Source organism: Oncorhynchus gorbuscha, linkage group LG21 (assembly GCF_021184085.1).
Source record: "Oncorhynchus gorbuscha isolate QuinsamMale2020 ecotype Even-year linkage group LG21, OgorEven_v1.0, whole genome shotgun sequence".
NCBI classification, from domain to species: Eukaryota; Metazoa; Chordata; class Actinopteri; order Salmoniformes; family Salmonidae; genus Oncorhynchus; species Oncorhynchus gorbuscha.
In genome coordinates this window covers 55,422,879-55,449,906 of record NC_060193.1, presented here as the reverse complement: position 1 = coordinate 55,449,906, position 27,028 = coordinate 55,422,879, and the positions used below count along the sequence as shown (strand labels likewise).

The 27,028-nt window shown below is 44.3% G+C and overlaps 1 protein-coding gene across 2 annotated transcripts in view; it reads right to left on the bottom strand.

Moving 5' to 3' along the window:
- Positions 1 to 27,028, bottom strand: part of LOC124008266 (rho guanine nucleotide exchange factor 7-like) — a 32,064-nt gene that overhangs the window by 4,281 nt on the left and 755 nt on the right. For both annotated transcript variants that reach the window (XM_046319416.1, XM_046319417.1), the window contains exons 2-17: positions 21,601 to 21,684; positions 17,188 to 17,272; positions 16,150 to 16,283; positions 15,739 to 15,940; positions 14,047 to 14,135; positions 12,891 to 12,985; positions 12,640 to 12,735; positions 12,171 to 12,293; positions 8,913 to 9,051; positions 7,391 to 7,450; positions 5,962 to 6,108; positions 5,811 to 5,897; positions 4,587 to 4,665; positions 4,176 to 4,330; positions 868 to 1,089; positions 538 to 721 (exon numbers count right to left, since the gene is read on the bottom strand). In XM_046319416.1, coding sequence (XP_046175372.1) covers positions 538 to 721; positions 868 to 1,089; positions 4,176 to 4,330; positions 4,587 to 4,665; positions 5,811 to 5,897; positions 5,962 to 6,108; positions 7,391 to 7,450; positions 8,913 to 9,051; positions 12,171 to 12,293; positions 12,640 to 12,735; positions 12,891 to 12,985; positions 14,047 to 14,135; positions 15,739 to 15,940; positions 16,150 to 16,283; positions 17,188 to 17,272; positions 21,601 to 21,684 — 1,981 coding nt within the window. The remainder of the gene's footprint in view (positions 1 to 537; positions 722 to 867; positions 1,090 to 4,175; positions 4,331 to 4,586; positions 4,666 to 5,810; positions 5,898 to 5,961; positions 6,109 to 7,390; positions 7,451 to 8,912; positions 9,052 to 12,170; positions 12,294 to 12,639; positions 12,736 to 12,890; positions 12,986 to 14,046; positions 14,136 to 15,738; positions 15,941 to 16,149; positions 16,284 to 17,187; positions 17,273 to 21,600; positions 21,685 to 27,028) is intronic.

Here is a 27,028-nt window from a genome sequence, read left to right as displayed (position 1 = left end):
CGGAACGAGGAGGGGGAATGGATCAAACCATAATAAAGCGGTGTGGGGGGGGAATAATTGTTGAGGTGGGTTGTGGAGAGAGGGATCCATAATAATAGGACAAATAATATACAGGTATATTTCAAATGAGGAGGGATGGTGGGGTTATGGATGTAAATATATATATATTTTTTTAAAGGGAGAGGACACAAAATAGACAAACCAAAAGGAGGAGGAACAGAGCGGAGAATAACAGAATGCAAAGGGGATGAGGGGAGAGAAAAGAAACAGGAGAGAACATAGTTAGAGAGAGAGGAGACAACACTGAACGATGAGTAGCAATAGACTAGACACTGTGACAGTTGAATCTAAACAGCTATACTCTAAAGAGCATTTATCCAGAACCTGTGAAGTCTTACAACTAATCTGGACATGGTTCATGTTAGTACAGAAATAAAAAAGACAGGCTTCGGAGAAGTCAAATGACACCAAAGACTAGTTGGTATTGGTTGAAGTATTGAGTCTCTGACAGGTTGTGTGTTTGCGGCGTAGTCTTACTTGAGTTGAGTGTCTGTCGTGTTTTGGCGCTGGTGCAGTAGGCCTCGATCACTTTCAGGATCTGGGCATCCTCCTCCAGAGCTGCAGTACTCTTCCTGGAAGCAAAGTCCTCATCTGAAGGTTTCCTCTCAGGCTTACGTTTAGGCAGCAGCTTCTTCATACTCTTAGGACTTTTACTCAGATCCTAGAGGAGATAAAAAGAGGAAGAGAGAGGCTCTTAGAAACCTAGAGGTGGGCTATTTTATTGATAAAGGCATCATCTCTAGAAACTGTGCTGACTATTACTGTTTGGAACCTATTCCCTCTTAGACAAAAGGCCCAGGACCATACCTCTTTATAGCAGAGTGCTGCTGAGGGCTTGAGTGGGGGCGCGGGGCGGAGGCAGCTGAGGCTCCAGGGTTTGGGGGTGCTGGGGGGCTCCAGGGGACCCCACATGGGGGGGGTTTGAGGGACCCCGTGGGAGGAGGGGTGGGGTAAGGTGTGGTAGGCAGGGCCCGAAGATACACCCCTACTCTCTGAGTGTCTGGAGGGGGTCAGGGGATGGGATGGGAGCTGGGGGAGAGAGAACAGAGGGAAGAAGTTTAAGACGGGTACAAAGAGAAAAAGAAAAAACACAAAAAAAAGAGTATATCATATATACAGAAGCATTTCTTGGAATGAAATGATGCTTACTGCGTTCATTACCAAGTGGGAAGGCCGATTAATTAGGGCCAATTTCCAGTTTCATAAATCGGTAATCGGCCTTTTTGGATGCCGATTTAGGCAGATTAAAATGCAATCCACAAGGAAACTGCGCGGCAGGCTGACCACCTGTTACACGAGCGCAGCGTCAAAAGGAGGCAAGGTAAGTTGCTAGCTAGCATTAAACCGATCTTATAAAAAACAAACTTCACATAAAAAAATAAAAATAAAAAATAAAAACATATGTAGTTATTTCACCTTTATTTGACCAGGTAGGCTAGTTGAGAACAAGTTCTCATTTGCAACTGCGACCTGGCCAAGATAAAGCATAGCAGTGTGAACAGACAACACAGAGTTACACATGGAGTAAACAATTAACAGTGCAAAAGAGCAGAAAATAAACTGCATCCAGTTTGCTGAGTAGAGTATTGGAAGCTATTTTGTAGATGACGTCGCCGAAGTCGAGGATCGGTAGGATAGTCAGTTTTACTAGGGTAAGTAAGGCGGCGTGAGTGAAGGAGGCTTTGTTGCGGAATAGAAAGCAGACTCTTGATTTGATTTTAGATTGGAGATGTTTGATATGAGTCTGGAAGGAGAGTTTACAGTTAGCCAGAGACCTAGGTCGGAACCATGATATTACTAGGTTAACTAGCTTGCCCTGCCCTGCGTAACATATAATCAATGCGGTGCCTGTTAATTTATTATCGACTCACAGCCTATTTCAACTTCACCAAACGGGTGATGATTTAACAAAAGCGCATTTAAGAAAAAAAGCACATTCGTTGCACAAATGTACCCAACCATGAACGTCAATTCCTTTCTTTAAATCAATACACAGAAGTATATATATGTTTTAACCTGCATATTTAGTTCAAATAACTGCATGTTAGCAGGCAATATTAACTAGGGAAATTGTGTCACTTCTCTTGCGTTCAGTGCACCTGGCTCATAGCGAACGGTGTTTCTTCCTAACAAAGACCGTAATTCATTTGCCAGAATTGTATGTAATTATGACATAACATTGAAGGTTGTGCAATGTAACAGCAATATTTAGACTTACGGTTGCCACCCGTTAGATAAAATACAGAATGGTTCTGTATTTCACTGAAAGAATAAACTGTGTTTTCTAAACGATAGTTTCCAGATTTGACCATTATTAATGTCTAAGGCTCATATTTCTGTTTATTATAATGAAGTCTATGATTTGATAGAGCAGTCTGACTGAGCGGTGGTAGACAGCAGAGGGCTCATATTTCTGTGTGTTATTATAGTATAATGAAGTCTATGATTTGATAGAGCAGTCTGACTGAGCAGTGGTAGGCAGCAGCGGGCTCATATTTCTGTGTGTTTATTATAATGAAGTCTATGATTTGATAGAGCAGTCTGACTGAGTGGTGGTAGACCGCAGCGGGCTCATATTTCTGTGTGTTATTATATTATAATGAAGTCTATGATTTGATAGAGCAGTCTGACTAAGCGGTGGTAGACAGCAGCGGGCTCATATTTCTGTGTGTTTATTATAATGAAGTCTATGATTTGATAGAGCAGTCTGACTGAGCAGTGGTAGGCAGCAGCGGGCTCATATTTCTGTGTGTTTATTATAATGAAGTCTATGATTTGATAGAGCAGTCTGACTGAGCGGTGGTAGACAGCAGCGGGCTCATATTTCTGTGTGTTATAATGAAGTCTATGATTTGATAGAGCAGTCTGACTGAGCAGTGGTAGACAGCAGCGGACTCATATTTCTGTGTGTTATAATGAAGTCTATGATTTGATAGAGCAGTCTGACTGAGCGGTGGTAGACAGCAGCGGGCTCATATTTCTGTGTGTTTATTATAATGAAGTCTATGATTTGATAGAGCAGACTGACTGAGTGGTGGTAGACAGCAGCGGGTTCGTAAGCATTCAAACAGCACTTTACTGCATTTTGCAAGAAGCTCTTAGCAATGCTTGAGGCAAAGCGCAATTTATGACTTCAAGTCTATCATCTCCCGAGATTAGGCTGGCAATACTGAAGTACCAATAAGAACATCCAATAGTCAAAGGAATATGAAATACAAATAGTATATAGAAATAGTTGACGCGTCATAATTCCTATAACTACAACCCAAAACTTCTTAATTGGGAATATTGAACCACCAGCTTTCATATGTTCTCATGTTCTGAGCAAGGAATTTAAACGTTAGCTTTTTTACATAGCACATATTGCACTTTTACTTTCTTCTCCAACACTTTGTTTTTGCATTATTTAAACCAAATTGAACATGTTTCATTATTTATTTGAGACTAAATAGATTTCATGTATGTACTAAGTTAAAGTAAAATGGTTCATTGTTCATTCAGTATTGTTGTAATTGTCATTATTATAAATACATATAAAAAAAATATATTAAAAAATCATACAAAAAAAAAATTCCTCCAATAATTGGTTTCGGTTTCAGCGTTGAAAAATCATAACCGGTTGACCTCTACTAATAACCAGTTGTAAATAAGAGTTGAATGCATTCAAGTGCTTTGAACTCTGAGAATCGCTGCCTGGCAAACAATCTGCTTCAACCATAAATTAAAAGAACAGCTAGCAAGCTTGTAAACAAATTATCGTGTTCAAAAACCATATTAATAGATTATTTATAAAAAGTAATGTTTTATTGTTGCATTTTACTGCCGAAAAAGCTATAACAGAGGTAATTTCCTCAGTATGTGACATCAAAGTCCAACATGTGGGAGAGGTCCGTGATGATAGACGAGTTTCCCACTAAGGGGGGCATTCAGATGGATCTTTCCCAGTGGTCAGATTTACAAATGTACAAGATGTTATGAACGCAGCATTATCTTTCCCATTCATTTGGGATTTAAACCTGCAAATATCCTCATCCAGGTACCTGGATCTACACGAGAAAAATGTCGATACCTATCCCTTTAACTGACAGTCAGACTGGAGAGGTTGAGGGTGTTACCGTGTGGCAGGGGACAGACTGGGGCTTGGCGGTTGGTGTGGTCATGATCAGGGTGGGGGCGTTTCTGATCTGAGTGTGTCTCGACAGATGCTCCACCCACTCCTGCAAATCCTGCTGGTTGTTACACACCACCTGCATCCGCTCACAGGTACTGCCTGTAACACACACACAAAGTCTTGTTTAACTAACCTTGTGGGGACACAATTTATTCCCATTCAAAATTATATTTTTGCCGAACCCCTAACCTCAACCTTAACCCCCTAGAAATAGCCTTTTTCCTTCGGATCCCCACAAGTATAGTTAAACATGTCCACACACACACACACACACACACACACACGTGTGTGTTTACAGACATTACCCTTAATTTGAGCTGTTTAAACTCCACTAGTAAAACAACTGTAAACGTACCTGATATTTCGAAAGCGTTTTTGACCAACTCACAATCTTCTATCCTTGAGATAAGCATTCCTGTCAATGGCAGCTTATCCTTTAAAGCAAAACAACAAACAAGTTACACAAACCTTCAGTGTTTACACACTTAAGGGCACTATAAAATCAGTTAGATTTTTGCCTGATTCAGTTTCTTCTTTTTGGGGGGCAAAGCATTTGATGTTCTAAGTCCGTAACAATGCTTAAACCACATCAGGAGACCACTTGGTCTGGGGAATTTTTTTTTTTTTTTTTTAATAGATTTTGGGGTGTAATCACCCTTTAACTGCTCACTAGCCAGAGATAGTTGTTTGGTTAGCATGCTTCTGTAGCACTCATGTGATTGCAAAGTCTGCAAAACAAATGACCACTGGATTGATGCAAATAGTCATGAGATCATTCTGCCAGGTAGGCATATGCTACCTTGTAGTTAAAATGGTCAAATACGAAAAAAATCCCTCCACAATTTTTTCTGGTTGCTAAAATTCCAAGTTCGCCTAATTTCAGTTTGTGACAAAACAAGCAGTGTGTAGAGAATCATTGTACCATCTAAACCGCTGTGAAATATATTTTCAATAACCAACAATATTGTATTTTTGGCTGTATGAAGCTGGTGTACAAAACCGAAAGTAAAAAAACGTTTTAAATAAAAAATATTTTAAAAAATATTTTAAAAACTTACCGGGAAGCATAAAAATAGCACAGATAGAACAGGTATACCTCTTCTTAGACATGCTTTCAATGAGATGGACATATCTATAACTCACATTTCTATGTGAATTTGGTTGGGTCACGCAAAGTCACATATTGTAGCTTTAACATTTAACTGAGAAGGTTTTTGGGAAAGCCTACCATCAACCAGAAGACAGTTGGCAAAACATTAGCGATTATGCTAATGACTACAATAAGTGGTAGAGAAACACGCACACAGGCATTCCTGTGCCGTTGCCTCTTCAGAAAGTTGAAGGAAAATATGAATCACTGATATATTTTATTTATGTCATGATAATCCTGGGCAAATGAATAACTTTCAAAACATTTAGTGGATTTCCTACTAAATTCAATACATTTTTGAATATTGTTGATATTCGTTTTAACATCTCGATTTCAGGATTCCGTCATGTTCTCCACAAAGAAGAATCTAATCTATAGGGCCCTAAATTTTAACAAAGGACAGAGCGAGAACGAGAGAGAGATCCCGACCTGGTAGATGAATCCACTCATTCTGGAGCTGGCAGACAGCAGTAGGAGAACATTTGGGAACAGCAGGAGGTAGCGTTCACGCTTCTCCTAAAGAAGACAAACACACACTGTTAAGACGTTCCTGGGTGTAGATTATAGATGCGCGTCTTACCTCTGATCCGTGTGTGTGGCAGAGTGTGTGTGACATGTAGAGGACAGGGCCCAGGGTTCTGATGTCATCTCCCTCCCAGCGTCTGATAGTCTCAGTTAGAATCTGCAGCTCTAGCTCCTTACGTTTCCTCACCTCCTGACACTGAGCCTGAAGCCATGGAGACACAGACACACACAAATAAAAGGAAGCTGTTTTAGAGTATTGAATCCCAATCGATGTGAGAGAGACAGTGAGCGAGAAACACACACACACACACACGGAAGATCCAGGCTTGCATAGAAGCCCAAGCCAGGGCACCAAGCCACAGAACAGCAGAGCCAAATCGTGGAGCTCAGAGCCAGGCTAAAGCTTTCCCTCAGCCCAGGATTAGCAAAACTGCACTGCCTGCACACATCAACAAGACAGAGACTATTTAACATGTGAATTTAACCCGGAATAACACTGGATTCCATATACGCTAGTGCTCAAAGGTTTGGGGTCACTTAGAAATGTCCTTGTTTTTTAAAGAAAAGCACATTTTTTGTCCATTAAAATAACATCAAATTGATCAGAAATACAGTGCAGACATTGTTAATGTTGTAAATGACGATTGTAGCTGGAAACAGCAGATTTTGAATGGAATACCTACAGAGGCCCGTTATCAGCAACCATCACTCCTGTTTTCCAACGGCATGTTGTGTTAGCTAATCCAAGTTTATCATTTAAAAAGTCTAATTGATCATTAGAAAACCCTTTTGCAATTATGTTAGCACAGCTGAAACCTGTTAGGCTGATGGTATCTGGAGCATCAGCATTTGTGGGTTCGATTACAGGCTCAAAATGGCCAGAAACAAAACTTTTTTCTGAAACTTGTCAGTCTATTCTGGCAGCTTCATTAAATAGTACCTGCCAAACACCAGTCTCAACGTCAACGGTGAAGAGGCGACTCCGGGCTGCTGGTCTTCTAGGTGGAGTTGAAAAAAAAGAAGCCATATCTCAGACTAGCTAATACAAACAAAAGATTAAGATGGGCAAAAAAACTCTGACACTGGACAGAGGAACTCTGCCGAGAAGGCCAGCATCCCCGAGTCCCCTCTTCACTGTTAAAATGATCAACTTGGATTAGCTAACACAACGTGCCGTTGGAACAGGAGTGATGGTTGCTGATAACGGGCCTCTGTAGATATTCCATTAAAAATCTGCTGTGTCCAGCTACAATAGTCATTTACAACATTAACAATGTCTACACTGTATTTCTGATCAATTTGATGTTATTTTAAAAAGGACAACAAAAAAAAAGAAGTTGTTTCTCTTTAAAAAAATAAGGACATTTCTAAGTGACCCCAAACTTTTGAAAGGTAGTGTACATCAACAAGAGACATGTCAATGTGACCCTTCAACACGGCATAAGTCATTAAACGGAGACAGGGACGGTGCATGTCTGACTTACAGAGAGGCTTTTGAAGGAGGTCAAACACTTCTGGATGTCTGGTCGATCAGCATGATGCTCCTGATGAAGAAGAGGGGGACGATTGATTCATCAGAAGATCACAGGTCTAACAGTCAATATAGTCTACACCTACACAACAAAAAGCATAGTAGTGAAAAAAAGACGCATAATAGTGAAGACCTCAAAAGTATGAAATTACACATGGAATCCTGAACTAACTAAAAACAAAAGTGTTAAATGTAAATATATTTGATATTCTTCAAAGTAGCCACCCGGTGCCTTGATGACAGCTTTGCACTCTCTTGGTATTCTCTCAACCAGCTTCATGAGGTTTCTTCAAGGGCAGTCACAAAAACCATCAAGCGCTATGATGAAACTGGCTCTCATCAGGACAGCCACAGGAAAAGAAGACCCAAAGTTACATCTTCTGCAGAGGATGTTCATTAGAGTTACCAGCCTCAGAAATTGCAGCCCAAATAAATGCTTCAGAGTTCAAGTAACAGACACATCTCAACATCAACTGTTTCGAGGACACTGAGTTAAATCAGGCCTTCATGGTCAAATTGCTGCAAAGAAACCACTACTAAAGGACACCAATAAGAAGGAGACTTGCTTGGGACAAGAAACACGAGTAATGGACATTAGACCAGTGGAAATCTGTGCTTTGGTCTGATGAGTCCAAATTCTGGTTGCAACCTCCGTGTCTTTGTAAGATGCAGTGAGATGCAGAGTAGGTGAACGGATGACCTCCGCACGTGTGGTTCCCCCGTGAAGCATGGAGGAGGTGGTGTGATGGTACTTTGCTAACGAAACTGTCTGTGATTTATGTACAATTCAAGGCACCCTTAACCAGCATGGCTACCACAGGATTCTGCAGCGATGCGCCATCCCATCTTGTCTTTCGCTTAGTGGGAATCTCATTTGTGTTTCAACAATGACCCAAAACACATCTCCACGCTGTGTAAGGGCTATTTGACCAAGAAGGCGAGTGATGAGAGCTGCATCAGATTACCTTGGCCTCCACAGTCACCTGACCTCAACACAATTGAGATGGTTTGGACCACTGAGTGAAGGAAAAACAGCCAAATGCTCAGCATATGTGGGAACTTCTTCAAGTCTGTGGGAAGAGCATTCCAGGTGACCCTCATGAAGCTGGTTGAGAGAATGCCAACAGTGTGCAAAGCAATCATTAAGGTAAAGGGTGGCTACTTTGAAGAATCTCAAATATATTTTGATTTGTTTAACACTTTTTTGGTTACTACATGATTCCATATGGGTTATTTAATAGTTTGTGTCTTCACTATTATTCTACATTGCAGAAAGTAGTACAAAATTAAGAAAAACCCTGGAATGAGTGTTTCCAAAAACGTTTGCTGGTACTGTATATTTACAAAAAAATATATATGGGAGATTGGAAATGATGCAGACAATTCCATTGATGGAAGCTACAATCTGTCTAATATTAAAGCTGTTCTAGACCCTAAAAAAAAAAAACTAAATAACAAGACGGTCTCCCTCTCACCTCCATGTGTCTCTCCAGTTCCTTCAGCAGTGTAGGGTATTTGTCCAGCCTCATGAAGGGTTTACTGAGACCAGTGGTGAGGGTCAGGATACCTGGACTACTGGCTCCCTTCCCCTCCATAAACTCCCCCAGTTCCTCACTGAAACACACAGAGACATACTAAACTCCCCCAGTTCCTCACTGAAACACACAGTGACATACTAAACTCCCCAGCTCCTCACTGTAACACACAGTGACATACTAAACTCCCCAGCTCCTCACTGTAACACACAGTGACATACTAAACTCCCCAGCTCCTCACTGTAACACACAGTGACATACTAAACTCCCCCAGCTCCTCACTGTAACACACAGTGACATACTAAACTCCCCCAGCTCCTCACTGTAACACACAGTGACATACTAAACTCCCCCAGCTCCTCACTGTAACACACAGTGACATACTAAACTCCCCCAGCTCCTCACTGTAACACACAGTGACATACTAAACTCCCCCAGCTCCTCACTGTAACACACAGTGACATACTAAACTCCCCAGCTCCTCACTGTAACACACAGTGACATACTAAACTCCCCCAGCTCCTCACTGTAACACACAGTGACATACTAAACTCCCCAGCTCCTCACTGTAACACACAGTGACATACTAAACTCCCCCAGCTCCTCACTGTAACACACAGTGACATACTAAACTCCCCCAGCTCCTCACTGTAACACACAGTGACATACTAAACTCCCCAGCTCCTCACTGTAACACACAGTGACATACTAAACTCCCCCAGCTCCTCACTGTAACACACAGTGACATACTAAACTCCCCAGCTCCTCACTGTAACACACAGCTCCTCACTGTAACACACAGTGACATACTAAACTCCCCCAGCTCCTCACTAACACACAGCTCCTCACTGTAACACACAGTGACATACTAAACTCCCCAGCTCCTCACTGTAACACACAGTGACATACTAAACTCCCCAGCTCCTCACTGTAACACAGTGACATACTAAACACCCCCAGCTCCTCACTGTAACACACAGTGACATACTAAACTCCCCCAGCTCCTCACTGTAACACACAGCTCCTCACTGTAACACACAGTGACATACTAAACTCCCCCAGCTCCTCACTGTAACACACAGCTCCTCACTGTAACACACAGTGACATACTAAACTCCCCCAGCTCCTCACTAACACACAGCTCCTCACTGTAACACACAGTGACATACTAAACTCCCCCAGCTCCTCACTGTAACACACAGTGACATACTAAACTCCCCCAGCTCCTCACTGTAACACACAGTGACATACTAAACTCCCCCAGCTCCTCACTGTAACACACAGTGACATACTAAACTCCCCAGCTCCTCACTGTAACACACAGTGACATACTAAACTCCCCCAGCTCCTCACTGTAACACACAGTGACATACTAAACTCCCCAGCTCCTCACTGTAACACACAGTGACATACTAAACTCCCCCAGCTCCTCACTGTAACACACAGTGACATACTAAACTCCCCAGCTCCTCACTGTAACACACAGTGACATACTAAACTCCCCCAGCTCCTCACTGTAACACACAGTGACATACTAAACTCCCCCAGCTCCTCACTGTAACACACAGTGACATACTAAACTCCCCCAGCTCCTCACTGTAACACACAGTGACATACTAAACTCCCCCAGCTCCTCACTGTAACACACAGCTCCTCACTGTAACACACAGTGACATACTAAACTCCCCCAGCTCCTCACTAACACACAGCTCCTCACTGTAACACACAGTGACATACTAAACTCCCCAGCTCCTCACTGTAACACACAGTGACATACTAAACTCCCCAGCTCCTCACTGTAACACACAGTGACATACTAAACTCCCCCAGCTCCTCACTGTAACACACAGTGACATACTAAACTCCCCCAGCTCCTCACTGTAACACAAACAGCTCCTCACTGTAACACACAGTGACATACTAAACTCCCCCAGCTCCTCACTGTAACACACAGCTCCTCACTGTAACACACAGTGACATACTAAACTCCCCCAGCTCCTCACTAACACACAGCTCCTCACTGTAACACACAGTGACATACTAAACTCCCCCAGCTCCTCACTGTAACACACAGCTCCTCACTGTAACACACAGTGACATACTAAACTCCCCCAGCTCCTCACTGTAACACACAGTGACATACTAAACTCCCCCAGCTCCTCACTGTAACACACAGTGACATACTAAACTCCCCCAGCTCCTCACTGTAACACACTGTAACAGTGACATACTAAACTCCCCCAGCTCCTCACTGTAACACACAGTGACATACTAAACTCCCCCAGCTCCTCACTGTAACACACAGTGACATACTAAACTCCCCAGCTCCTCACTGTAACACACAGTGACATACTAAACTCCCCAGCTCCTCACTGTAACACACAGTGACATACTAAACTCCCCTCCTCAGCTCCTCACTGTAACACACAGTGACATACTAAACTCCCCCAGCTCCTCACTGTAACACACAGTGACATACTAAACTCCCCCAGCTCCTCACTGTAACACACAGCTCCTCACTGTAACACACAGTGACATACTAAACTCCCCCAGCTCCTCACTAACACACAGCTCCTCACTGTAACACACAGTGACATACTAAACTCCCCCAGCTCCTCACTGTAACACACAGCTCCTCACTGTAACACACAGTGACATACTAAACTCCCCCAGCTCCTCACTGTAACACACAGCTCCTCACTGTAACACACAGTGACATACTAAACTCCCCCAGCTCCTCACTGTAACACACAGTGACATACTAAACTCCCCCAGCTCCTCACTGTAACACACAGTGACATACTAAACTCCCCCAGCTCCTCACTGTAACACACAGCTCCTCACTGTAACACACAGTGACATACTAAACTCCCCCAGCTCCTCACTGAAACACACAGCGACAAAGTCCCCCAGCTCCTCATCGAAACACACAGCGACATACTAAATCCACCAGCTCCTCATCGAAACACACAGCGACATACTAAATCCACCAGCTCCTCACTGAAACACACAAAATACTTTGCAGATATTGTAACTGAAAATAGTCTGCTATCATTTTGACAGTCAACCCGGTGTCATAAAATCACACGATGGATTTGGTTACACACACGCGTGCACACACACACACACACACACACACACACACACACACACACACACACACACACACACACACACATGACGTGCACACACACTTACCTGTGTTCTGTGAGGATGTTGACAGCCGAGGGGTGGTTGGAGCAGTAGGCCATGTAGAGAGCCTTCATCTGGGGCAGCAGGTTGAGGAAGAAGCCCCCTACTCTCTGCTGGCTCTCTGGAAGCCTACACACACACACACACACACACACACACAATGTGCTCACCACCACAGCACTACCAGAGTCTACCAGTAGGTGTCAGTGTGACCTGTATAAAAATCATGTCGATGTACTAATATATATGAGGAATTGTGCTCCCTCCCACACAGCGGGTTAAGGTGTGGCTTTAGATCCTATTGGCAGACAGGACGTGGTCTATTTCAGAGCTGATTCATATTTTAAGTTTGCGGACACCCATATGGTACATCATGTATTGATGAGATACATTTGGTCAATGCTGGACTGATCATATGATGTGTGTGTGTGTGTGTGTGTGTGTGTGTGTGTGTGTGTGTGTGTCGGGGACTCACCTGGTACATTCCTCGTAGGACTGAACTAACATCAGCTGGAAGGTAGAGATGTCCTCCAGATTCCCCAGGATGTGACTGACGTCTGCACTGCTCAACCTGGAGACAGAGGGAGACGGTGTGGGGAAAGCTGGAGTGATATGGTTGGGGTACAGTAAGGTTCATAGTATGCTCAAATCAGACCCTCACACACACACACACACACACACACCTGACAAATACACACACAGCCATGTGAACACAAACACACTCACTTGTCTGTGGGTTGCAGTGAGTGCAGGTATGAGGTCAGTAGGCTTTGGAGCTCCTTGGAATACTCGATCTCGGTCTCTAGAATGTTCTGGAGCACCTGGATGGAGAGAGACAGAACAGGGGGGTTAGGAGAGGATGTTGATGGATGGATAGACAGGCAGGCGGACAGAGATACTGAACTCAGACACCCCCACAGAGGAGACCCACCCTCTCTCCTCCTAACCTCCCCCTCGTTGACAGAATGGGGCCAGGGAGGCCGCTCATTCTGCTTCCTGAAGCCAGTCCTCTTCACAGCATTTTTTGAAGAACTTTGTTTTTTTGGTCTTTAAGTTTCATATGAGGAGCCCATTAGACAGAGAAAGCAGAGGACAGAAATAAACTGCTATCCTTTTCTCATCAAATACTGACCTCTTCAGTCCATGTCATTACTGGCTAGGTTCAGAGCAGGCTTTAGGAAGGATGCAGAGATGGATGGATGAAGGGTTTAAGTTGGCTTTAACCCATCTAACATCCACTAATGGCGGACAGCCAGGTAACTTAACTCCCGATGTTGTAGGGCTCATATTTCAACTCTCAAACTCATTTGGATCTTGTAACACAAGATAACTTAACACTGTGATGAGGTTACCTTCAAGTCTTCATAAAGACTAGTACTGAACTATTCACTTCTTTCCCCAAATCATAATGTATTGAATTGTATCAGATTGCTCCATGTGGATCATAACGTATTGTTGTTCATTGGGACAATACATAAACTCTCCTCAGACTAGTCCTGACTCTTGACTAGTCCTCTCCTGTGTCTTGAATAGTTGATATCTCCCTCCCTCTACTTCTCTTCTCTCAGCACCAAAACAAACAGTGGGCCTCCAGGATGCTTTGCAATGTGGTCCCATCACCGTCACGGCAGCAGGACAGTCCCTGTGAACTATCACTGACCCAGACACCAACACACACACACACCATAGTGACAGTGTGCTACCACTAGATAGAAACGGAGCAGCCAGTCTCAGGGCCTTGAGGCACAGCTGGCCCAGCAGCCAGTCAGACGGAAGAAACAACCTACATTACTGCACACGAACACACGGAAGGCAAAAGCCTCAATTCTAAAACCCTGGTGGTATTTCAGATCTCAGTGCAGTAGGTCGTGTAGGTTCTCACCAGGTTATAGTAGGTCTTGCTGACAGCTGGTGTGTCAAAGCCTTTCACAGGGTTTTTGAGGGTGCCAGACTTAGGAGACACTGGGTTGTCTGTGTGGTAGAGAGACAGGAAGAGAGAGAGAGAGGAGAAGAAAGTGTAGAGTAGAAGTAGGACAGAAACATTAAGTCATTCATTTTAGAATAGAGTTTAAAGCAACGTTATCCGGCAGGGAAAGAGGCTGGCTTCATTTAGCTAACGACCAGACCAGAGGCTTTCTACTACAGAGAAATGGGGACACATTCATGTTGCTGTGTTTTCGTAGCTAACCCTCGGGGCAGAGATGGCATACAGAATGGAGAGAGAACAACATGACACACAGCAAAGGAACACAAACTGTGGCTCGCTCTCTGTAGCCAGAGACAGAGGGCATGTTCACGTGTGACTGATTGGAAACAGAAAGGGAGTGGGTTACCACCGTGAGCTTATAGACAAATGCCAATTAGTTTGATACATAGTTCATCATGTGTAGGTAGGTAGTAGGCCAACAGAGGGAAGCACTGGGAGCTGTTTGGTGTGTTTGGGGAAGTCCCACTCACAGGCTAAGATAAGGAATGTCCTGTCTTTGTTTAACCACGCAGTTTCCTTCCTCTCCGTTATAAAGCACAATAGCTACATTAATAGTGCAATCACTGTGCACAGCAGCTGTGCACAAAGAGTTTATACATCTACTATACATTTCTGTATACGATCTGGTAGAACACTTACTGTTGCAGATAGAAATATAGTGTGTAGAACAAACTCACAGCTCTGCTCTGCATTACATTTCTATCTGTAATGATTTGCATATTGCAGTCCATTGAATAAGCTGATGTAGAACCATGTCTTGGTGAGCTTAGTATTGGCAACATGTTCCTTCACTCTGTAATTCCTCTTTTAAAAGATGCACTACGAATAAATTGCACCGCTATTTCCTAGTTTCTCAAATTCTAATAATTCTCCTAATTTCAGCACGTATAGTGTAGAGAATCAATATTGTATTGTCGGCTCTTTGAAGCTGGTGTACAAAAACTAAAGTAGAAGATGCAAAAAATAAACTTAAGAACAGGAAGCATGGAAATAGCGCACATAGAACATATCTAGAACTTAGACTTGATTTCAGTGAGAATGACTGATCAATAAATAACGTTTCTATGTGAATTTGGTTTGGACACCCAAAAAGTTACATATTGCAGTTTTAAATTATTCTCTTCATGATCATTCTCTTTGGCCAGCAGCATACCACCATATATTGCTGTGAATACGTATGAGTTCTCAGTCACCTTACCTGGTAAAATAAATAAATTGTGTTATTACAGCTCTAGCAGCCGGGGGAAATGCTGACTGCATGAAATGGGTATTTGATGTATAGCCATTAAAAACAGCAGAGGATATTCCCTAGAGACCCACATTAAATACAGTGTGTAAATCACACCAGCTATCAATAGCCTGGTTTAGCTGCGTGATTCAGAGGTACAGTCAGCTATACGGGTGACCACTATCAGATATCATCAACACAGGAGATATTTCTCTGAGATTTATACAGTTGTAATAGAGCCGCTATAGATGATTATAAAGTTGTTATAGAGATGCATACGCCTAATGTTTATACTCGCCAATACAAACTATGATCCCTACTTAATATTCAATCCAAGCCGCCCAATCACTGACACCCACCGCTGCCTTTGACCTCCTTGACATAGTTGCTAGGGAACCAGCCCTTGTTGCCGTTGAACGAGCCCTCCCACCAGCCGCCATCTTCCTGGCGCGACACACTGATCATGTCACCCTTGTTGAAGGACAGCTCGTCTTCATTGGTCTGCTGGAAGGTGAACTTGGCCCTCACCAGTACCCGCTGCCCACCGCTCTCCGACATGTCCTAGTGGGGAGGAAAGAGGGAGCGACGGAGGAAGGGAACAGAGGAGCAGGAGAGAAATTAAGAGAGAAAAAAAGAAAAGAAAAAAGATTGATTAAGTAAGGATGGAGCTAAAACAAATGGAGACCGAAAACAACCCCAAGCTGCAGGTGAGAACCACCTCAAATGGTTCATTCTAGTCCTGTTGGGTTCTATGTGGTTGTGTGACTCACCAGGCTGCGGTACTGGTTGTGGAGGAGCTTGGAGGAGCGTCCGCGGGGAGACTGAGTGTTCAGAGAGTCAAACGACTTGATCCGTAACGAGGATGAGTGATGCGCACACACAGAGTCACTGCCCACTCCTATGTCTGTGGAGAGAGAGAGAGAGGGATGAGGACACACAGAGTCACTGCCCACTCCTATGTCTGTGGAGGAGAGAGAGAGAGGGATGAGGACACACAGTCACTGCCCACTCCTATGTCTGTGGAGGAGAGAGAGGGGGATGAGGACACACAGAGCCACTGCCCACTCCTATGTCTGTGGAGGAGAGAGAGAGAGAGAGAGAGAGAGAGAGAGAGAGAGAGAGAGAGAGGGGATGAGGACACACAGAGTCACTGCCCACTCCTATGTCTGTGGAGGAGAGAGAGAGAGAGAGAGGGATGAGGACACAGAGTCACTGCCCACTCCTATGTCTGTGGAGGAGAGAGAGAGAGAGGGATGAGGACACAGAGTCACTGCCCACTCCTATGTCTGTGGAAGAGAGAGAGGGGGATGAGGACACACACGAGTCACTGCCCACTCCTATGTCTGTGGAGGAGAGAGGGATGAGGACACACACATCAGCCTCGGCGGGGCCGTCAACAACTGGATGATCCGGTTATCAGGGGAAATGGAAGAGAGCCTGTGACGTGACTTCCACTTTCGACGGTAACAAGGCGTCACTCCATCTTAACTCCTCCCCCACATTTACTGGATTGGTTGAAGAGCGCAGAAGAGAACCTCCCCGACAGAATATGGGGGATCTAGTTTCAGGAGTTTATTTTACGCCTGCTACTTTAGGTTCAACACACATGAATGTGAGTGAAGAACACAACATGCTGCAACGTGCACCCATCATTCTACACAGACACACACACAGGCCTAACAACACACAACGCCCACTCTGATAGAGACTAGAGGTAACATCGGGGACTTCACAGGAATGGATTTGCATAGAAAACAGGAAACCTGTCATGAATCACCCCAGACACACTTCTGTCTTGGTCCACTTACCCTCGGTGGCTTTGGCCAGTGCCACCAGAGAGTTGAGCACCTTGGTGAAGTTCAGTCCCTGGAGGAGGTCATTGACCTCAAATGGCTGAGAAGAGGAGGGAGAGGAGAGATATCCTTTAGCTTTTCAATACTTGTTTAAAATTAATCTATCTATATAACTGACTGAAAACAAACAACTGTTTCATAACATTGCAACGGGATAATGGTCTTGTCATATTTCCTCTGGTTCTGGTGGTGAAAACCTGACACTGGAACTTCCAGACATTCCCATAGTACAGTGATTTGTGCAATGTCGGTAAAGATATTACTCACAGTAAGGAGGCCTAGTTGAGGCCTGGAGAATACCACAGAGTTAAAACAACTACTGATTGACAGGTCAGGAATGTGAGTGTCATGTTGACATCCACCCTCTGTCTAACTGGGGATCAACCACTAATACACTCAGGACACTTCATGCTGTATTATTCAATAAATAATTGCTACCTGCAATGTTGGGCGTTTCATATTTGAACTTGACCTTTAGGACAGGAGTGCCAACACCTAAGTCTGGCAGCAAACATCTCACCCTATTCATTGTATTCCTTCAAGTTGTATGTCTCATTTGGCCTGGGTGTCTCTTTAAACTATATGTTGTCAGAGTTCATTAAATGACTGTTAGATAGACACAGCCAACATGAAACGCTAAGAGTGCCCTGGCCTGGCAGGATATGGTGTGACCGTATTTATCAGATTACTACCTAATTCTGTAGTACAAACACAGGATTTCGTCAGGCTTCCTAAGGTGACTAAGTGTACCAGGTGACTGGTCCACGGCAGGAGATGTACTAACTCTGTTGCACAACCAGGCCAACACCCCAGTTTACTTACTTACTGCTATTCTATCGTGTTCAGCACCATTTGGCATGGCAGTAAGTGTAGTAGCTCTACGAGGTCTACTTCCCGGTCAGAGTATTAGGTCATTTTCATAGCTGAGTGGTAATTCAGCAGTGTCATTGGTTTCCTCAGCCCTCAATGCTGCTTCTGCTCTGAGGGCAGATTTCACCCAGTCTGGTCCAGAACTCACTGTGGCACACTTACAGCTGAGCACCCACACAGTCCTACCCCTGCCCCCTTAGTCTGGACACACACACACCCTCACTCCTACCCTTTAACCACCCAGGGCCAGTCTGGGGGATTATCATCAGTCTGAGCCATCTCTAATCTCTGCCTCATCATGTTCTCTAACCAACACACACACACACACACCCCTAACCCCGTCCTAACCACCCCTTACTCCCTAATCCTATATACACACACACACACACCCACCCCTAACCCAGTCCTAACCACCCCTTACTCCCTAATCCTATACACACACCCCTAACCCCGTCCTAACCACCCCTTACTCCCTAATCCTATACACACACACCCCTAACCCCGTCCTAACCACCCCTTACTCCCTAATCCTATACACACACACCCCTAACCCCGTCCTAACCACCCCTTACTCCCTAAACCTATACACACACACCCCTAACCCCGTCCTAACCACCCCTTACTCCCTAATCCTATACACACACACACACACACCCCTAACCCCGTCCTAACCACCCCTTACTCTCTAATCCTATACACACACCCCTAACCCCGTCCTAACCACCCCTTACTCCCTAATCCTATACACACACCCCTAACCCCGTCCTAACCACCCCTTACTCCCTAATCCTATACACACACACACCCCTAACCCCGTCCTAACCACCCCTTACTCCCTAATCCTATACACACACACCCCTAACCCCATCCTAACCACCCCTTACTCCCTAATCCTATACACACACACCCCTAACCACCCCTTACTCCCTAATCCTATACACACACACACACACACACACCCCTAACACCCCGTCCTAACCACCCCTTACTCCCTAATCCTATACACACACACACCCACCCCTAACCCCGTCCTAACCACCCCTCACTCCCTAATCCTACACACACACACACACCCCTAACCACCCCTTACTCCCTAATCCTATACACACACACACACACACACACACACCTAACCCCGTCCTAACCACCCCTTACTCCCTAATCCTATACACACACACCCCTAACCCCGTCCTAACCACCCCTTACTCCCTAATCCTATACACACACACACACACACACACCCCTAACCACCCCTTACTCCCTAATCCTATACACACACACACACCCACCCCTAACCCCGTCCTAACCACCCCTTACTCCCTAATCCTATACACACACCCCTAACCACCCCTTACTCCCTAATCCTATACACACACACCCACCCCTAACCCCGTCCTAACCACCCCTTACTCCCTAATCCTATACACACACACACACACCCCTAACCACCCCTTACTCCCTAATCCTATACACACACCCCTAACCACCCCTTACTCCCTAATCCTATACACACACACCCACCCCTAACCCCGTCCTAACCACCCCTTAATCCCTAATCCTATACACACACACACACACCCCTAACCACCCCTTACTCCCTAATCCTACACACACACACACACACACACACCTAACCCCGTCCTAACCACCCCTTACTCCCTAATCCTATACACACACTTCTGTATGACCTCTTCTTGATCTGACAGAGAACTACATGGATGTATTAAGCAATATGGTGGATGGACTCAATGTGGTCTCTAGAGTGAAGAGATCTATTAGGAATGAATGGCTATAAGGTAGGGGTTGTTTTGGGACAATAATCTACCATGGCCATCATGACAGCTTATTGCTCCTTCACACTACAGTGTATGTCCATGTCTGGTCACTTTGGAATTTAGCCTTGCGACCTAATCGACCTCATTGGAAAATCCATTGGTTGGGTTGACATTCTCATGAACCCCCCCCCCAGCACCACCTCTTGCATAAACTGTATTGATTCAGTTAGGCATGACTGACAACAGGACAGGACCAGACAGACAGACAGGACCAGACAGAGACAGACAGACCTGAGTCGGGTGCTAAAGGCCATGCTAGTTACTATTGCTGCAGCCCAGCCTCAACACTGCAGTGAGCAGCCATGAGATATAACTGTCCAGCAGCTCTCACTCCTGGTAGGTATGAGTCACAGGCCAATATCCACACTAGCATAGCACTTGGATGCATGCCAATACACTGCTTCATTCTCAGTGGTATCGTGTGAACACTGGAACAGAGCGCTCACAGTCTTTCCATAAGGCCTGGTCTTGAAGCAGTCAGTAACAGGGTCGAGATGAGACAAGGCATTCACAAGAACTAGGCCACGGTAAGGCAAGTAGTTTACTACAAGGTGTACAAATGTATATTTTTCGGGAGAAGTGGACTGTCTACGTTCCCAGACGGATTTTTAAATCAGGAGGCTGTTCAGATCACACCTTTGTTTACATGTTTACCTGGCATCTGCCAAGTCGCACAATATCTCAGAAGTTTGAGGCAAATCTTGTTTCCATGACAAATTGAAAATTGTGTGATGGCATCTCTTGGAATACTGTACAGCTATATGTGCTTTAAAACAGAATTCCAACAACTGAGGTTTCACACAGTAGAATTTGAAAGTGTTTTGTAATGTTGAAATAGGGTTCATGGTATTGACTGACTGAAATATGGCTCTCGGCCTTGGCTACCGATGACAGTAGATGTGCCCACAGTTAAATCCCCTTGTTCTGCATATTGACCAGGACAGCTCAATATGCAGAATAACAATGTTGTTGAATTAAAGGACAAGATCAATAATTTACAACTTGATGGTAGATGGTTCCTCACCCTGAAAATAGTCTATAGGCCAGGAAAAAACTAGAATCCATGGTTCAGTTCTTTACACGGCCATTACAAACTTCAGCTAATTAGTGAGCATGTTTTTATTAGATTGTTATGGCCAAATCGCCTTTAAGTAACATCAAACCAAATATGGAGTTGGTTGCCCCCATCTCTTCCATTGCTTTTTAGCTAACAGTGGCTAATGTCAGTTGAAGTTTATAATGGCTGTGTAAAAGAACTGAAGCACGGATTGCAGTTTCTCCCTGCCCATAGATTATTTTCAGGATGAGGAACCATCTAACATCAAGTTGTAAAATGGTAAACTTCTCAGTTAAACGGCCAAATCATGGTGACCAAATCATTCTACCCTAACCCTACACATTGCGTAGGGTAGTATTCGTTCGGAATGTTGTTACACTATGTTAGAAATACAAATTAAAACCCAGACTAGTATCCAAAGGGCGACAACTGTAGTATTTCTGCTTGTAGGCTAGTACAACTGGGCTGTGCTAACGCCCCATGGGGCAGGCTCACGTGTTGATCAAATTAAATGTTGATACAGTGTTTTCAGTCATGTTTAGAGCGCGTTGTATTGTCGATATTTACAACAAAGTTACAGAGCAGCTGGCAGGTTAAATGACTCACCTCCACTCGGAAGGACCCGCAGCCTTTCAGAAACTCCTTTATATTGCTCTGGAACTCACTATCATTCCTTGGTTCTTGGAAGATCTGTGTGGAAGGGAGTTAAATGTTTAATGAAGTAAATCCCCGAGCCGTCCGTAGGTAACCTGTTTCGTTCTCGGTTTTGCAAAAGACGGTACAGATCCACGATGTCAGTGTGAAACTAAAATCTCCAATCGGTGTTTCTAAAAGACCTCTCAATCTCCCATCGAGAAATCGGATTAGTAGGAGAGGAAATGACGTGATATGCATATTCCACGGTGAAAACCAGAACCCTGCGGCTACACCTTTTGGTGCCTACCTGTGCAAACAGAACCCTCCGCGACTATATCAGTAGTGGCAATCACATGCTTCATAACCTTTAATAACCTAACAATTGCTCTCCTTATTAGGCCTATCGTCAATTGGCTATTATTTCGAAAAACTCGAACCTGTTGTTGTTGTAGTTATGTTAACTTTTCCCAATTGTGCATAAATTGCAAGTGCACAAGGGCAGGTACATTCTTGCTCTGTGGGTGTGTGACAGAAATTACGTTTTTTCCCCCCTCGGTTAAAAAGTCAAGGCAACAAAAACACGATTTCTTCTTCTCATGACAAAATAGCTATCAAAACGTTTAATGTTTGTAACTAATTAGTCTTTATACAGTGGTGTAAAGTACTTAAGTCATTTTTGGGGGTATCTGCACTTTACTATATATATTTTGGACAACTTTTAATTTGACCCCTCTATATTCCTAAAGAAAATAAGTTACTTTTTTACTCCATTCATTTTCCCTGACACCCAAAAGTACTAGTTACATTTTGAATGCTTAGCAGGACAGGAAACTGGTCCAATTCACAAATTTATCAAGAGAACATCCGTGGTCATCCCTACTGCCTCTGATTTGGCGGACTCACTAAACACACATGCTTAGTTTGTAAATTATGAATGAGTGTTGGAGTGTGCCCCTGGCTATCTGTAAAAAATCATAAGAAATTGTGCTGTCTTGTTTGCTTAATAAGGAATTTGAAATAATTTATACTTTTACTTTTGATACTTATGTATATTTTAGCAATTACATTTACTTTTGATAATTAAGTATATTTAAAACCAAATACTTTAAAACTTTTACTCAAGTTGTATTTTACTGGGTGACTTTCACTTTAAACTGAGTAATTTTCTATTAATGTAACTTTACTTTTACTCAAGTATGAAAATTGGGTACCTTTCCCGCCACTGTCTTGATGTATTGTCTATCTCCCTGACCGTTGTTTGTATACTTTTTATTTTTATTTCACCTTTATGTAACCAGGTAGGCTAGTTGAGAACAAGTTCTCATTTGCAACTGCGACCTGGCCAAGATAAAGCATAGCAGTGTGAACAGACAACACAGAGTTACACATGGAGTAAACAATTAACAAGTCAATAACACAGTAGAAAAGAAAGAGTCTATATACATTGTGTGCAAAAGGCATGAGGAGGTAGGCGAATAATTACAACTTTGCAGATTAACACTGGAGTGATAAATGATCAGATGGTCATGTACAGGTAGAGATATTGGTGTGCAAAAGAGCAGAAAAGTAAATAAATATAAACAGTATGGGGATGAGGTAGGTAAAATTGGGTGGGCTATTTACCGATAGACTATGTACAGCTGCAGCGATCGGTTAGCTGCTCAGATAGCAGATGTTTGAAGTTGGGGAGGGAGATAAAAGTCTCCAACTTCAGAGATTTTTGCAATTCGTTCCAGTCACAGGCAGCAGAGAACTGGAACGAAAGGCGGCCAAATGAGGTGTTGGCTTTAGGGATGATCAGTGAGATACAACCGCTGGAGCGCGTACTACGGGTGGGTGTTACCATCGTGACCAGTGAACTGAGATAAGGCGGAGCTTTACCTAGCATGGACTTGTAGATGACCTGGAGCCAGTGGGTCTGGCGACTAATATGTAGCGAGGGCCAGCCGACTAGAGCATACAGGTCGCAGTGGTGGGTGGTATAAGGTGCTTTAGTAACAAAATGGATGGCACTGTGATAAACTGCATCCAGTTTGCTGAGTAGAATATTGGAAGCTATTTTGTAGATGACATCGCCTAAGTCGAGGATCGGTAGGATAGTCAGTTTTACTAGGGTAAGTAAGGCGGTGTGAGTGAAGGAGGCTTTGTTGCGGAATAGAAAGCCGACTCTAGATTTGATTTTCGATTGGAGATGTTTGATATGAGTCTGGAAGGAGAGTTTACAGTCTAGCCAGACACCTAGGTACTTATAGATGTCCACATATTCTAGGTCGGAACCATCCAGGGTGATGATGCTAGTCGGGCGTGCGGGCGCAGGCAGCGAACGGTTGAAAAGCATGCATTTGGTTTTACTAGCGTTTAAGAGCAGTTGGAGGCCACGGAAGGAGTGTTGTATGGCATTGAAGCTTGTTTGGAGGTTAGATAGCACAGTGTCCAAGGACGGGCCGGAAGTATACAGAATGGTGTCGTCTGCGTAGAGGTGGATCAGGGAATCACCCACAGCAAGAGCAACATCATTGATATATACAGAGAAAAGAGTCGGCCCGAGAATTTAACCCTGTGGCACCCCCATAGAGACTGCCAGAGGACCGGACAGCATGCCCTCCGATTTGACACACTGAACTCTGTCTGCAAAGTAGTTGGTGAACCAGGCAAGGCAGTCATTAGCAAAACCGAGGCTACCGAGTCTGCCGATAAGAATATGGTGATTGACAGAGTCGAAAGCCTTGGCAAGGTCGATGAAGACGGCTGCACAGTCTTTTATGGATGGCAGTTATGATATCGTTTAGTACCTTGAGCGTGGCTGAGGTGCATCTGTGACCGGCTCGGAAACCAGATTGCACAGCGGAGTAGGTACGGTGGGATTCGAGATGGTCAGTGATGTGTTTGTTGACTTGGCCTTCGAAGACCTTAGATAGGCAGGGCAGGATAGATATAGGTCTGTAACAGTTTGGGTCCAGGGTGTCTCCTCCTTTGAAGAGGGGGATGACTGCGGCAGCTTTCCAATCCTTGGGGATCTCAGACGATATGAAAGAGAGGTTGAACAGGCTGGTAATAGGGGTTGCGACAATGGCGGCGGATAGTTTCAGAAATAGAGGGTCCAGATTGTCAAGCCCAGCTGATTTGTACAGGCCCAGGTTTTGCAGCTCTTTCAGAACATCTGCTATCTGGATTTGGGTAAAGGAGAACCTGGAGAGGCTTGGGTGAGTAGCTGCGGGGGAGGGGCTGTTGGCCGAGGTTGGAGTAGCCAGGAGGAAGGCATGGCCAGCCGTTGAGAAATGCTTGTTGAAGTTTTCGATAATCATGGATTTATCGTTGGTGACCATGTTACATAGCCTCAGTGCAGTGGGCAGCTGTGAGGAGGTGCTCTTGTTCTCCATGGACTTTACAGTGTCCCAGAACTTTTTGGAGTTAGAGCTACAGGATGCAAATTTCTGCCTGAAGAATCTGGCCTTTGCTTTCCTGACTGACTGCGTGTATTGGTTCCTGACTTCCCTGAACAGTTGCATATCGCGGGGACTATTCGAAGCTATTGCAGTTCGCCACAGGATGTTTTTGTGCTGGTCGAGGGCAGTCAGGTCTGGAGTGCACCAAGGGCTATATCTGTTCTTAGTTCAGCATTTTTTGAACGGAGCATGCTTATCTAAAATGGTGAGGAAGTTACTTTTAAAGAATGACCAGGCATCCTCAACTGACGGGATGAGGTCAATATCCTTCCAGGATACCCGGGCCAGGTCGATTAGAAAGGCCTGCTCGCAGAAGTGTTTTAGGGAGCGTTTGACAGTGATGAGGGGTGGTCGTTTGTCTGCGATCCGTAGCGGATACAGGCAATGAGGCAGTGATCGCTGAGATCCTGGTTGAAGTCAGCGGAGGTGTATTTGGAGGGCCAGTTGGTTAGGATGACGTCTATGAGGGTGCCCTTGTTTACAGATTTAGGGTTGTACCTGGTGGGTTCCTTGATGATTTGTGTGAGATTGAGGGCATCTAGCTTAGATTGTAGGACTGCTGGGGTGTTAAGCATATCCCAGTTTAGGCCACCTAACAGAACAAACTCTGAAGCTAGATGGGGGGCGATCAATTCACAAATGGTGTCCAGGGCACAGCTGGGAGCTGAGGGGGGTCGTAGCAGGCGGCAACAGTGAGAGACTTATTTCTGGAGAGAGTCATTTTTAAAATTAGTAGGTCGAACTGTTTGGGTATGGACCTGGAAAGTATGACATTACTTTGCAGGCTATCTCTGCAGTAGACTGCAACTCCTCCCCCTTTGGCAGTTCTGTCTTGATGGAAAATGTTATAGTTGGGTATGGAAATCTCAGAATTGTTGGTGGCCTTCCTGAGCCAGGATTCAGACACGGCAAGGACATCAGGGTTAGCAGAGTGTGCTAAAGCAGTGAGTAAAACAAACTTAGGGAGGAGGCTTCTGATGTTGACATGCATGAAACCAATGCTTTTTCGATCACAGAAGTCAACAAATGAGGGTGCCTGGGGACATACAGGGCCTGGGTTTACCTCCACATCACTCGCGGAACAGAGGAGGAGTAGTATAAGGGTGCGGCTAAAGGCTATCAAAACTGGTCGCCTAGAGCGTTGGGGACAAGGAATTAAAGGAGCAGATTTCTGGGCAAGGTAGAATATATTCAGGGCATTCATGCGCAGACAGGGGTATGGTGGGGTGCGGGTACAGCGGAGGTAAGCCCAGGCACTGGGTGATGATAAGAGAGGTACTCCGTTATATACTCGGGTTTCTATATTGTATATTTTGAAATGCTTTACAACAACAACAAGAATGCATAAAAGTCAAGCCCATAGGGTCTTCCGAGACTAAAACACTGCATCTCAGTGCCTGAGGCATCACAATAGACCCTGGCTGTATCACACCCGACCATGATTGGGAGTCCCATAGGGCGGTGCACAATTGGCCCAGCGTCGTTAGGGTTTGGCCGGGGTAGGCCGTCATTGTAAATAAGAATTTGTTCTTAACTGACTTGACTAGTTAAATAAAAAACTGTCCCTAATACAATGGTGTTTCCATAACCCTTAAATGAGTGTTTCACTGAGTAATTGGGAGTCCCATCAGTAGGCTAATGCGTTTCCCAATGTTACAATGTAAGCCTATGTGAGTGGTCTACTCTGATGGCTAAATAATGTTAAAACAACACTGTTCCTTTAAAAGAGAGGGAGGGGGCTTCCTCTGAGTGAAATTGAAATTGCAGTCAATGGCGGACCACTCATGTGAATCTATTTGTTGTGTATCCCATTATAGCAGCAACATTTTGTTGGTGGAATAAAAATTAACGCAGTGGCCAAATGTCCATAATTACTCCGATAAACAAACATGTTTTCTTTTTTAAAAAGCGTCTGTTTTCAATCTAGAACAAACATGGGACTTTAATGCCAT